The following is a 15,343-nucleotide window of genomic DNA, read 5'->3' on the forward strand; positions in this document are numbered from 1 at the left end:
GTAAAGTTTTAAATTTTTTGAACGAATGGTTTGGCTGGAATTTAAAATTGATCGAACAAGGTCCAAGAAACCCCATGTTATTCCCATAAGAAACTTCAACCGCTTGGCGGCACGGGTTAGAATTAAGTTAGAGACTTGAAACTTGGGGAATATTTTTTTTAGTTTATTTCCAACCATATAAGATCCTAGGAGCATAGAAATTCTTATTATTTTAAAATAACGAACACCCTATTGTGCACCTTGCAATTCACATCATGAAAAGCCACATTTTCTATTTACGAAAAAATAGCATAGATTCCGCAGTTTTGGTCAAATTCAATAAAAAAATACGCCAATTTGTGCCTAAATGTATATTCTTTCAGAATATAACCTCACTTTATTTTTTTGTTTGTTTTATTTTGCAAAAAAAATTGGGTAAAGTTGAAAAAATTGGGAAAAAAATCACTTTTTCAAGATTTGTGGGATAAAAACCTACACTTAATTTGTTTAAACAATAGACTTATATACATCATTCAAAAGGTCTGGAAATCCTCTTTCCAAAAACATATAACATATTGAGAGTTGTTAGAAAAATGACTGAAATATTGATAGATTACATCGTAAGGTCTGTAAAAATGGTTTTTTGTTAATAAAAAAAAAATGGAGGGTTCCAAAAATATAACAAAAATATTTTTATGCATTATTCGACCATACGAACAGCCTACACTATGTTATTTCTCGGGTGTATTTTCAGTGTCGCACCGTGTTATTAACGAAGTTTTTAAGTGTAGTATTAGAATTGCAATTTCTGTTGAAATGGGTCAGCGTATGTTCTCAGTTTGTGTCCTGCATAGATTTATAGGTTCTAATAGGTTTTAATAAATATAAAATGTAAAAGAAAGTTGTTGTACCACTAAGCATAAGTTATGAGCAGTACCAAGTGAATTAAAAGAGTATAAGTCAATAATTCAGATGGGTTCTAAAATCTCACAAAATATCGATTTCTATGAAAAACGAGCATTCTTCAGTGGCTTTCTGATTTTTATTTTTGCATTGTCGAATAAAAAAAAAAAGTATCAGAATATGTTCAGAACACCTCAACCAACGAATAAACCATGAGTTGTACGCAGTGATCTGAAAGAAAAGTCCAAAAACGCTCCACTCTATTCTCCAGGTGATTTATAAAAAAAAGGACTTTTTATAGTCTAAGGTCCCGCCATAGGACGACCTACCCTCATCGTTATACCAGTTGAGGGTAATATTTTCAGAAAGGTAGTGTCTAAGGAAATATATTGCACATGGGTTGCCTAGCGATATCCTGTCAAGGCATAGGGTTGCCAAGCCTTAAAGTTTATTTTTGCGTATTTTTGAATACGCGTCCCTGCTTATATGTCTAGCCTAAGAGTTCTAAAAAAAAATAATATGTAATAGGAAATTTAATTTGAAAATTTTAATTTTCAGGATTTTTTAAAGTTTGAGTAGGGTAAACAAAGGTGAATTTATAAAAAGAGCAAAAATCTATTTTCTAAGCAAAACGTTATAGAAATAAAATTAAAATTGGAATCGATAGATATTATAAATATATGAAAGCCACACATACAAAAAAAAAAAATGTAAAAAATCTACAACTCGAGATACAGTCTTTTTAAAGTCATGACATTCAAATTCGATATTTGAGAAATAATTCACCAAAAATCCAAATGAAAGATTTTTTAAATAATTTTTATTTGATAAGTTAGAAAAAATAAAATAACTTGACACGTATCTGGAATCCTTAGACACTACCTTTCAGAAAATATAACTCTCAACTGGTATAATGATGAGGGTAGGTCGTCCTATGGCGGGATCTCCTAGTATTAGTTATTCCCAAAAAATTTATATAGTGGAAATATTGCGTTGTCTTTTTTTTTACAAATATTTTATATCGTTTTTAAGGTTAAATTCCTATCCAATAGTTAGCTTACATTTATGGAGGTACTTTGAGCTGCAAGAGTAAGTTCGTTCGACCAAGTCGCGAATATTATTTCTTCTATCCTCAACTCTAATGACACATTAAACTTTTCTCATTAAATTTCCTTGTTGAAATATGACTTTTTTTAAAATTGATAATTTTCTTTTGTTCCTCTTTCACTATATTCGCCAGCATTTTTTTTTATTGAACAAAAGAAATTAATTTCTTCAAATTAGTTCTCGATTCAGTAAATCGATTGTCATGAGCTCAGTAATTAAAACCTAAATTAAATTAATTGGTTTATTACTATGGGAAAGGGTGTGATAACGACAGGCTTTAAGAGTATTACGAGTAGCGTGGGAGTAAATTATATCGACTTTATTAATAGTTTGTGGTGTATCTGTATAAAGTACTTATATAAGAACAGTTACAGTTATTTTCTCATCAAAATGTAATAATAAAAAAAAGTAAAACACATTTCACTGACCTCAAGGCTATCAAATCAGTTTGTTAATAAGTTTATATCTTTGAAGACCAAATCAGACAGTTATGGAAGAATGATTTTTTGCTGAATAAGAAATAATGAAGAAAAAAATCGAATTGAGTTTTTTTTCCACTTATTAAATGTGTAAGTAAAAATACCCCAAAAAGAAAATATCCTTTTACAAAAGAAAAAAAAAAATAATGAAAGAAAGGAAAAGTTATCTGAGTGATTTTGACTTCATTTTGTTGAAAAGTGTCAATTTCTTCTTGGAAAATTGCTACATTTTTTCAATCATATTCTTGTGTATAACGGAAACCATTCAAAGTAAAGGTTCTATTGTTATGATTGTGGGTGACGTTAATTGAAATATATATAAAAATAAGACACGTTTCTATCGCCCAAGGGACAAACAATCAGAAAAAGTGTCATTTTGTCCTTCAATAAAGAAACCAATCCTTGAAATTTTTTTCTTATATTGATAAAAGTATATAAATGTGTCCCCAATTGCCCATTATTCCTTCCATTTCTATCTCTAGAATAGGGGCGTTTAATGCACACATCCATCATTCTACTTAAAAAAAATAAATAAAATTAATAAAAACATTTTGAATTATTTCTTTAATCAAGCAAATTGAGAGAAAATAAAAAGGGGCAATCATTTTTCTCTTTTTTTAAAGGCTGATGATGGTCGTGGTATTTAAATCAAACGGAAGGATCAAACTTCCATCAAAATTGTTTGCCTTCCTTTTTGCCATAGACTTTGTAATGTTTCAATTTAGAAAAGGATGTCCTTCTTACAAAAGGTCTCATTATAATTCCTAATGAAATGGTTGCGCATCCCACCCAACTTGCCATTTGGACTTTTGTCTGCGAAACATTTTTCATCGCAATTAGTCTTCAAAGATTTATGCAATCAATAAAATTTGTAAACAAAAAATAATAATTATAGAATTATATTAAGTTTTTAGATTTTTGTATTATTATTTTGTTTCTTTGTAGACTTTTTCACAAGAATTAGGGGAAGCTAGTTAGACTCTTTTCCAAAATTAATTTCCTCCGTTGATATTCATTTAAAGCATGTAAAGTGTTCCAAGTTAAAAAAAATAATTATACTTAAAGTTTGTTTTTATTTAAGCTGAAAAAAAATTATTACGAACGATAAATTTTTGTATCAAAACAACAATTTTTTTTCCAAACTTCCAGCCATTTGGATTTGGCAAATTCTAGGTTATATAAAAACGGGCACTGAACTTCTGCGAACGATTAATTTAAAAAGATACGAACATTTGGTGAAGCTTTTTTGGTTAGCTGTAGAATTCCGTAAATTTTTATTTATGAAACTTTCAAACTTAACAAAATTGCTTCAATAAAATGTAATAAATATATTAAAATACAGGTTATAGCTTCAAAATAGCTTCTACGAACAAGAATGTGTTTCATATCGTGTTCAGTAGTGCTACTATCTTCAAAGGACAGATAGTTTCATTATATGAATTATTTTTAAAACTCATTTAAAGTTTTATACAAATGCGATTACTGTGGTGTATGCGTACCTAACTTTTTTTTTCTAAACAAAACACGGCTAATGTTAGATTACAAACTTGTTAATTCTCAAACTATCTCAAACCTTTTAAAAGGGATTGTAACTCTCTATATTGTGTTTTGCGCTTTTTTTTTTAGTGGAATCCATATGTTTTTCGGGTTTCTGAAACCGAATCCGAAGTCCATTTTGCCCCATCATCAATTTTCAAGATAACCTCAAAAAATATTACAGCCTCAAAATTTTTTTTTTTTTTTTGATCTGGGAGTGCGACTATGTTTATTATATGTTTTTCGGGTCGCTGAAACCAGATTCGAAGTTTTTTTTTGCCCTATCACGTCAGGTTTTCGAGATAACCTCAAAGAAGATGTTTTTTTTTTATGTTATCTCGAAAACCTTACGTGATTGATAGGGCAAAATAGACTTCAAATCTGGTTTTAGAACTGTAATAATCATATATTTAGCACTGTCGCACTCCCATTTCAAACAAAAATTTTTTTTTGGGGTGTGACATTTTTTGAGGTTATATTGAAAACCTGATGTGATGGGGCAAAATGGACTTCGGATTCGATTTCAGCGACCCTAAAAACATATGGATTCCCTTTTAAAAGGTTTGAGATAGCCTTCGGAAAAAACCCATTATTTTAAAAACTGTCCATTTTTCGACTTTCTGTCCATATAGACTTTTGATCAAGGGCTTCAAGTGAACAACATACTAAAATTTCAGACAATTTCACCGAGGGCCACTTCCCATACAAAATGTGCGGGGTCCTTTCAAAATCTGATCTTGAAATCACAGTTCTCTGACATTCAAATTCAGTTAAGAATTGCGCGATTTTGACTTATTGATGTTGCGTAGAACGGTTTTTTTTTCAATACGAAAATTCTACCATAGTTAATTCATAAAAGTCATGCACAAAAAATCAATATAATGAAGAAACATCTATTAAATTGTGCTCATGAACCACTAATTCATGTTTATCTCTTTCAAATAGTCCGTAAGGAAAATATTTTACTAGGTTAATACGAAATCTCAAACTCTTGAGTGGGAAAATTCTGTAACAGTTTTTCTACAAATAATCTCCAAAATGCTATTTATTTGATCACATAAGATGAGCATTATCATCCATCATATGCTGTCTTCTTCCTTGTATTTTTTTGTTTGTTCTGCCAACAACCGACTCATACAAAGTGACCAGTCAACCAAATTATATTTTCATAGAGACTAAAGAAATGTATATAAGGACATATTGAATTTGAATGGAATCATCATAAAACAAAACAAGAAGTACTGTTGACTTGAAACGTTGTCAGATTTCGAAGTATTCATAATTTTATTGAATATCCAAAAGACAACCAAAAACAAAGAAAATAAAAGTGAAACAAAATGTTGATATTTTCTGTCAGTTTTGTTTCACTTTATACTTATAAAAATTTGTGTATATATGGCTAATGTTGACAGTAATTCCAGATTTGCACACTTGAAAGAATGGTGTTATTACTTTGTTGTTGATACAATTTTACATGAAGAACAGAAGTAAAATTGTAATGTTTTTTTTTTGTCAAGTTGTTTATTTGATGATTTAATATGATAATGTTTTCTAAAGGTATTAACGGTTTTGACGATTTTGGTCAGGATAATAGAAACTATTTCTATAGTAGAGTAACTAAAGCAAATTATTAGGGAACCCGGCCGAACAGCTCTGATTTTGACGATTTTTTTTTTCAAACGTAGGTAATTGAAAATACTTTAAAGTCTATAGTTTAAAAATTGCCGGTGTTGCCGTATTGTTTTTTAAAATTAAAATTAAATTTTTTTTTAACAAAACCATTTTTTTTATTAAATTTCATAAAACAAATGATATCAAAAGATTCTCTAGGTAATTTAAGGCAAATATATAGAAGGCAGTAAGGGACAATCTTCCATCGTTTAAGCGATAAATGCAATTTTCTAACATTCTGACCTCAAACACAAAAAAAAATATTTTGAACACAACGGCAACACCTACAATATTTTAAAATGAATTTTTAAAAAGCCAGAAGCTCATTCTTTTCTCTTAAATTTAAATCCACTAAATTTAATCAAGACTTTTTGAAAAAATGGTCCTCAAACTCAGAATTAAAAAAAAAAATGTTATTATAAAAATTTAAAATGACTTTTTTCCAAACTTTTTCTAATAAAATATGAATTTATTTAAAAAAAATTTTTGGCCATAAATATTATCAGTTGAATTTCAAAGCAAAAAATGTAAAATATATCACACTTTTGAAAAAAATATGAAAAATTACTTCAATTTCAATACTTTTTTTTTATTAAAACTGAATTTTTGCATTGAAATAATTAATTTTCTCAAAGACTGTGGTAAATAGGAACTTTAAATTTTTGCTATTTAACTTTCAACAGTAAGGGTTATTAAATGATTAAAAAATAATTTTATATTTAGATGTTGAACTTAAAAAAAAAAAAATAAGTTACATTTTTTTTCAAAACTTTTATTAAAAAAGTTCTTCGAAAATGAAATACTTTTTAGTTTTTTTCATAAACCGTAATAGATATTGGAATTTCCTTTTATAATTTGAAATCATAATAAATGCGGCCAAAAAAAATAAAAAAATAAATGCATTTTATATTACGACCAAATTTAAAAAACGATGTGTTAAAATTTTTTCAATAATTTTTTTTTTCAAAAATCTGAGTTCAATTACCATTCTTTCAAAAGCCGTTCATTCAATTAACTTAATTTTAATTTTACATATATGACTAAGCTTCTAGCTTTTAAAAAATGTATATTTGAATATTGTAGGTGTTGCCGTTGTGTTCAAATATTTTTTTTTGTGTTTGAAGTCAATTAATAAGAAAATTGCATCTATCGCTTGAACTATGGAAGATTGTCCCTCACTCCCATATATTTTTTTTCCTTGAATTTCTTAGACAATATTTTGGCATCAATTAATTTATGAAATTTAAGAAAAATTTTGGAAAAAAAAATTTGTTTGTTCACAAAAATCTTCAATAAAATTTAAAAAATCAAAACGGCAACACCGGCAATTTTTAATCTATAGACTTTAAAGTATTTTTAATTACCAACGTTTGAAAAAAAAGATCATCAAAATCTAAGCTGTTCGGCCGGGTTCCCTAATATTGCCAATTTTTGAGCTTTAGTTACTCCACTACTAATGTGACTTTAAATTTGTAGTTTTGGTGAGTTAGTTTATATTTATTTTTTGAAAAAAATTTACTTACACTGTGATCCTTCAATAGCACCATGCTGCAGGAGCATTTTCGTCATTGATCTGTTATTGCTCAATACAGCAACATCCAAAGGAGATAAACCGTCTGCATTTATACTAGAAGGAGAAAGAAAAATGATTTTAATTTCTAGATTGAACTTATACATATTTAGACTTAATTTTAATTTTGTATCCATAATTTTTGAAAAAAAAAAAAAACTCAGCAGCGACGAAAACAAACTATGTTATAGACTCTCCTGTCGTTTTACGAAGTAGCAGTGTAAAACCATAGTAGGCAACCAGCTGCTCATGCCCGCTTTTGGAAATCACATCAAACGGATACGAATATAAGGATGACACCGGGGAATGCTCACTAATTCATCAAGATTGGAAATATTTGAATGAAACAGAGATTCTGAAACAATCAGGCCAACGACTAACACAACCAATACGCGAATTCCAAAATACAAATAATGTAAGATTTACTGGTGGAATCGACGTGATAGAAGGACCGGCTATTTCTCGGATTTAAGCACTATTGCTACATTTGACAAGAATGACATATGTGTAAATACGGTTTAGAGTCCGGTTGCGTCAATAGGTGGCAAAACAGATGGAAAAAAGATTCAACAAGTTGTTTAATGACGTGGGATTGATAAAAAAGCATTAACTGCCTTGGACACCTATAAGCAATGAACGTTTCAGCTTCTAAAGTTTCTCCATAAAAAATAGAGGGTAAAAAAATAAAGCATACATGATAAAGCTTACACCTTTTCGTGTATTCATTCAAATATGTTTTCTTTTTTCAAAAAGACCTGCTGTAACAAAACAAAAACATTTTAGTTCAACCAACAAAGCACTTGTGTAGTAGTTTATGAAAAGGAAAAAGTAGAACTTAAAAATATTTAATTTCAGAAACTGGCCCTTAAGTGTTAATCATGTTTAAATATGTCCAAAAAACAGTCAAAGCGACAAAGACCCCTAATCTTATAAAGCATCGGTTGTCGACGGATCGAAATCAAGCTTTATTGAGCCCTGTAAGTTTAAAAAAAAAATCATGTGTGCAATTTACACGTGGTAGAAGTGAAACCTTAAAAAATCATTTTTCTTGCAAAACAAAAATCAAAAAAAATCTGTCTTTTTTTATTCCATCACCTTTAAATCCATATTTTATATTTAACAACCTATAATAAATTTTATATCATCTGAAAGCTTATTGTTTCAGCTCAAAATATTTATATCGACCATGTCTATACAGCATCTACAAAAAGAGCTAGAATTTTTTGAACCCAATCACTTTTCACCGAAAAAGCAAAAAAAAACAATCTTTTTTTCCATTAAATATATTTTTTTAAATGACAATCTATAATTCTTTGCCGCTGGGTACAAAGGCGTTAAGTCACAAAATTGCACTTTTCTGGTTTCGATGAAATGAGAATACCCTCATTTTTTTCTTTTACTTGGTAACTAAAACATAAATTAAGAACAACTCTTTCCTATAAAAATAAGAGGATCAATGCTCTAAAATTCATCGTTTAGCTCAACTTTTGCATTTTCTGGCAAACTATTATTTATGACTTAACCCCTTTGCACCCGGCGGCAAAGAATTAATCATATAGCATCTGAAAGCGTCACCTTTTATATGACTCTTCAATCATATTTCTACTATTCCTACAAAAAAAAAATAAGAATTTTTTAAAGCCAACCATGTCGAAATTTCAAACTGACGGTACGGTACGGTACATTGGTGGCTGATCTTCACAGGTGTTTTGAGGTATTTTACAAGTTTTTCAATTTAAGATGGTGTAACATGTAGATCACGTACCGTTATGTGTGATATATCAAATGAAAGGTAATATTATCAGCATGCGAATTTAAGTTAAATGCAATTGTTATATGCTCTAAATCAAAAGATATGACGTGTTTAGAAAAAAAAAACATCTTTTTACCGTTATCTCAGGATTTTGAATATGAAATTAATTAAAATTTTAGAAAATTGTAGTTTATTTAATTACCTATCTACCGTATAATTTCATTGATCTATCTGTTAAAACTAAAAAGTTATTATCAATTGATTTTTTCTGTCGCTTTTTCGTTTCATCTTGTTTCAAATCACTACGATACTAAAGAAGTTTTCACTTCAAAATGTAGAATCGTCAAGCCAGTGCGTGCTGTCTTATTTTTTATAGATAAAATGCTATCTAGAATATAGAATTTTTCCTCGTGAAATAAAATATAAAAGAGTTGAAGAAAACAGATTTCATTTTAAAGTTCAAGTGACAGATTTATTCTTCTTATAGCAGAGGTGAATAAAGTTTTACCAGGAAAAAATATTTAATTGGTCAAAAAATTGCAACAAACCCATATGAAAAAAAAAACTGTATAAATATACAAAGTAATTGACCTTTAGAAATCATTTAAATTTCAAAAAAAAAAAAAAAAAAATATAACTATGCTGATTCGAAAGAAACAAAAACCAAGATAATATTTCAAAACCAAACAATTACCAATTATAAAATCTTGGCAGTAATAATGTGGGAATGGAAAACCCGTCTCTCAGTAACTCTCGCTTGGTAAATATTCCTTCTAGGCCTTGATTAGACAAATTGCATAAAATTTGCGAATAAAATTACCTTGCGATTGTAAGAAAGGATTCTAATGTAGAATTTAAGGTCCGTCCTTAATTTTTAGTATAAGATTTAACAAAATTTGTATGCAATAGAAAAAAATATCGAAAGTGGCGAATAGAGCAGACTTTATCACGTAAGGTTAAGAAGCAAAGGAATTTTGTATATAAAGCTTTTTTTGAATATGTAAAACATATTTAGACTTAAGCGTTAATTTTGGTTTCGGTCTGATTTCTCATCTCTAAAACCATGTTCGAACAACAATTTCTTTTCCTGGTTCAACTAAACAAAAAATTTGGTCTCAATCTGAATTGTCATTTTTCCTCTATAATAAGAGTACTAATGCTAGATAAAAATGTTTATTAATCTCCTTTATCTAACTCACTTCAACAGTACATTCTTATCCCTTATTAACATCACTCAGCTTCATCACTCTCCAGAAAAAAAAAAAATAAAACAAGGATAACAAACAAAAAGTACGTAAAGTATAATTTGTCATCATCGCTCTGTTGCCTTCATTCTGATTAACATCTTTATTTTTTCATTCCACCATCACATTTAAAAAAAGGCTTAACCCCGTACACGAACATCGAAGTTTATCAAAAAAATCTTAATTTTAAATTCATAAGGCAAGATATCAATCATTTGACATTGTTGGTAACCTTGGTTCGTTTACGAAAAGGATTTATGCCCAAAAACACATGTAAAAAATAAAATAAAAGGAATGATACTCAAAGTCCTTTAAGAAAAATCATAAAAATATTGATATAACCTTTTCTTGTTTATATTTTTTTTTTCTTTTTGTGTTTTTGGTTTTCATATCAACATCCGGCTAAGGAAGTCAATCTTTTAAAATATTTTACAACTTGAAGGACATTTATCTACCTTTTTTCAGCTTTTTTTCTGGTTAGGGATTTATTAGCCCTACAAATCGGCAGTGACATTTAAAAATTGGATAATATTCGGCATTGGGTTTAATTTAGGTAATTTAAGTGCCAATTTTTTTATAAACCCTCTTGGGTTTATCCTTTTTTTTTGTGTCGTCCTGAATTAATAAATACGGAAGAGAACCTTTTTTTTTTCTGATGAATTGAGAAAATTCATTTCTTGTGCAATCACTACAAATTAAGTCAACAAAAATAATGAAAATATGTCAATACTATTTATGAAGGACTATAAAATGAACATTATAGAAGCTCTCTTGGTCTCATGTTCATTATAATTATTATGGAGACACACGACATTACCATGCACTATACAACACTACACCGAGAATTAATGTTTTAAACCCTTTTAATTACTTTTATGATGCATGGCGTATTTAATTTATATTTTCGTTTTTTGTTGTTTTATATAAATGGGAGATGAATATGCCATTCACAACGTAAAAACAAAAAAAAATGAATTCAAAAGGATGTAGGACGTACTCACCTGAATTCAGGAGAATAAAGAAAAAAAAAAAAAAAACAAAATAAATGCAATTCAATTTCGCTCTGATGCACCTACACATAAGTCTTTTTTTTTTGTTTTTATTTAATAGATAACTGAATGGTTTTATCAGAAAATATTGTGTTCAAATTGGTGTGATTCCTTAATTATATTTACAACGTTGTTTTTTCGTTTATCTTTGCGTAAAAAACATTGGACACAAACAAAAACAGAATTAATATCTATAATAAAATTAAAATGCAATTTTTTCCCATGTCGTAAGCATTCATGTCAAGGGTTTAACTCACATGTTATATGTTTGAGATGAGTTTTGAGTGAACAGGTATTTATTTTGAAAATTGACAATCAAGTTGTGACGCAAAATGTATTCATTTAATGACAAAAAATATATATTCCAATTTTCCAATTGATACATAAATATTGCAATGATTTCTCATGAAAAATGTTAACTCTTCAATTATAAATTCTTTTATTACAATGACACTAATTTTGTCATTTGAACTCCCAAAAGCCTGATAAAACCTCGAACAAATTAATTTAATGGAAATTTTTTTAAAATTAGTATGAAAATTGACAATTCTACCATTTGTCAGGAATATTTAAATAAGAAAATTTCGAAATCAATATTTTCAAAAATCAAAAGAGTTCATGGCAAATTATCGAATTTAAATTCATAAAATACTAAGAAAACAACACCAATGCTTATTTTATACATTTTAAAAGGTTGTAAAAACACCGATTAATTTTACTATCCGAGAGATAATTTTTCACGAGAAACATTTTTTGCCATTTTTAATAGTACCCAATCAAAATAAACTGGATTAATTTAAATTATAAAATAAATATAAACTCTTAATTTGATCAGTTTTTGTTTTGAACTTTAATGAATTTTAAGATTTTTTTTTTTGTAAAATTCAAACCTTGAAAATACATAAATTAAATTTAGGTTAAAAATTAGTTATATATTTTTAATAACTTAAAATTCCAATAATTTCATGTAATTCCACTTTTTTTCAATGTAAAAAAAATACTAAATATCAAGGTCAGTATGTAGATACTTACTTATTCATTTCAATCATTCTACATTATAAATTTTTAAAGGCTATAATAAATGAATTTTTTCATTCGCTTTTGAACAAATTAATTAATGAAAAGCTCTTAATGAGAATTTTCTCAATTACATAAGTCCTGTTGATTTAAAAGAAATATCTTATGACATTTTGCGAATAGTGAACATTGGAAATGGGTTTGAATCGAGATATTGAAACTTACGCGGACGCTCCATAAGACAAAATATTATAAAAGCTGAGATTTAAACTCAGAATAAACCCCTCTTCAATATACTGCATTCAAACTTTGCTAAACTCACAACTTTTTCAGAAATCTAACATTTTCGGATAAGAAGAGTGTGAACGAATTGGAATTGGTGTATTTCTGAAAAAACGGCCACACTGGTCGGTTTTTATTTTTTTGTATTTAAGCTTGTTACGCTGCTCGCGCTAAATTTTAGCTCCAATACAAATTATCGAAAAATTTTATCTCAGCTAAAATGGATCCCATACAATATCGATAACTTGTATGGGAATTTTTATCTCGGCTAAAATTAAGCGCGAACAGCGTACCAGGCTTTAACTTGAAAACCAAGCCTAACTTTAGAATGCTCTAACGAAACTTTTTACCGAAAATTAAATTTCCTATCGAATAAACTTGGTTTAAATTTTTTTTTTTAATATTTTGGACTAAAATTCTAACCTAAAATCAAAGGAAAAAAATTAAAAAAATTTCGGATTTTAATTTTTTTCCTAAATCAATTTTCATTTGGTTTATGGGTCCGCTACGTTGAAAATCTGTACCAATAAGGAAGGTAAAGTAGAGGTAAAGGCCTTTGATATCATGAATCTTTTAATTTTTTTTTAAGAACCCACCGAAATGTAAATTTTCAAAAATGAGCACTTTTCTTCTCTAATTTTTTGGTTGAAAGCAACATTTTAAAAGTTAGAAAAAAGGTAATAATTTGTAAGCCTTGGAATTTTTAAGTAGACTTAGGTTGAAGTAATGATTGAATATAAACTAATAAGGACAAACAAAAAAAAATTAAATTTCATCCTTATGGCCTTGTGTATATTTTGTATATTAAGTCCAGTCAAATATAATTTTTTCTTAATTTGCGATACATGAATTTCAATTGATTTTTAATAAAAAACTTTAAGAAACTAATATTAAGACGAACCGACAACCAAAGCGAAAATTATGTTTGTTTTATGTATTCGTATGTTATCATTATCAGTATCATTGCACATTAATTAAATTTGGCATAAATATGTTATTGGTCATGCAAAATAGGAACTGAAATAATTGGCTCTGGTTACATAAATTGAAATTCTTATGCAGTGAATGACCATTAATCTGCTAAGCGGTTTTAAGACGGCAGAATACCGTGGTTTAACATAAACTACAAATCGAACTTAGTTAAAGGATCAAACAAAACTGGGAAACAAAGTGTGGAGTTTTAATTTCTAGTGTGAAACTAAAGATTGGGAACCTTATGAATGAATAACAATTTTAGTAGAAATAAGTTAGTAGCAGATAAACAGAGATTAGAAAATTAAACAAATCTTTTATACATATGAAGTACATTATCATCTTAAAAAAAAAATAAAATGCACGACTGGGGTCGCACGTACTTGCTCTTGCAGTTCAAAGCACTTTTATGTTAGTTTACTTGTAGATTTTGCGAGCTGCCTCTATATATAACTTTTTAAGAAATTTTGTTGAGGTTGGGGAAGAGCCGACATTTGGGGCAATTTTTTTCAATTATGAAAAAAAAAATTTTTTCTTTTATTTGACTTTTTTTGGAAAAAATAAAAAAGCAGTTTTATTGCAATAACTTTTATGTCTGCAAAGTTTTCGAGTTATTTGGTTAAATTGAAAAATTTGTATGGGAGGTACACTTTCTAAGCGATATATGTATAAAAAACCAAACAAAACCAACTTTTAGAATTCCATAAAAATAATCTGTACCAAATTTGAAGAAAATCCATCCACGCGTTTAGGCTGTGGAAATGTGTACAGATGGACGTTCAGACGCACAGACGCACGGACGGAATTGCGAGAACCACTTTTTTGGAATTCTCCATAATCGTAATGTATGTATGTTTTGATTAAAACCTCAAATTTTTTTTTCGACACGAAACCAATACTTGCCCTATTGAGCAAGTAAAAACAGAGATGCTGGTTTTACTAACGTAAATTAAAGCAATTGTCATTGCGAAACCTTTTCTGAATAGAAACATCTATAAGTCTGGTTTTCTGCTTATTATTTTGCACTAATTCATGAAACTGTTACTCTTGGAGGGTTTATCAACTCTTCGCAAGAGGCGATGAAGGCTAGATTTGAGCTCACAACCTCTAATGTGACAGTCTATTCCACTAACCTCTACGCCAAGGGGTACTTATTAGTCGATCGGAACATAGCGAGAAAACTTTATTAGGATTCTTAAAATTTTGGACCATCAGCTGCTTAACAGCGGAAAATGATTAATCAGAAAACTAGATTATTGAAATACATTAGTTCGAAGAAGTTAAAAAAAAAAAGAATTTAAAAATTACAGTTGTAAACTTGGTAGTACTGTCATAAATAAGGCCCCAATTTTTTGTTCCCCATGCATTTTCTATTGCAAATTCAATTCGCAATCATATAATCAGAATATGGATCAGTTTTTTTTTTTTTTAGGAAAATTCAAAATGACTTTATCCAAGATATCAATAATCAAATGAGTGACTTTATGAACTCTCATAAAAAATTCACATTCAGGTCAAATCGATATTTTTAAACATAAAAACTTTTTTTCTAAAAAAAATTAAAAAAAAAAAATATAATATCTCATCGATCTAACGCAAGAGGTTTGACTGTTATGGCTATAAAAAAAGTTATAAATAAATTGTTTTGAACCCAACAAACTTGGCATAAAATTCTATCTTTATTTTCATTTTTTTTTTTATTTTTTTTTTTTCAAATTGGTATGTAAATAAAAGCTCTAGAGTTCCTTTAAAAAAACGTGAGGCAATAAGAGCACAAGGTA

General features: G+C 28.4%; 1 protein-coding gene across 9 annotated transcripts in view; it reads right to left on the bottom strand.

Moving 5' to 3' along the window:
* Positions 1 to 15,343, bottom strand: part of LOC129913874 (uncharacterized) — a 128,023-nt gene that overhangs the window by 12,473 nt on the left and 100,207 nt on the right. For all 9 annotated transcript variants that reach the window (XM_055992827.1, XM_055992825.1, XM_055992829.1 and 6 more), the window contains one exon: positions 7,199 to 7,302. In XM_055992827.1, the coding sequence (XP_055848802.1) occupies positions 7,199 to 7,302 (104 nt within the window). The remainder of the gene's footprint in view (positions 1 to 7,198; positions 7,303 to 15,343) is intronic.

This window comes from Episyrphus balteatus, chromosome 3 (assembly GCF_945859705.1).
Source record: "Episyrphus balteatus chromosome 3, idEpiBalt1.1, whole genome shotgun sequence".
Lineage (NCBI taxonomy): Eukaryota > Metazoa > Arthropoda > Insecta > Diptera > Syrphidae > Episyrphus > Episyrphus balteatus.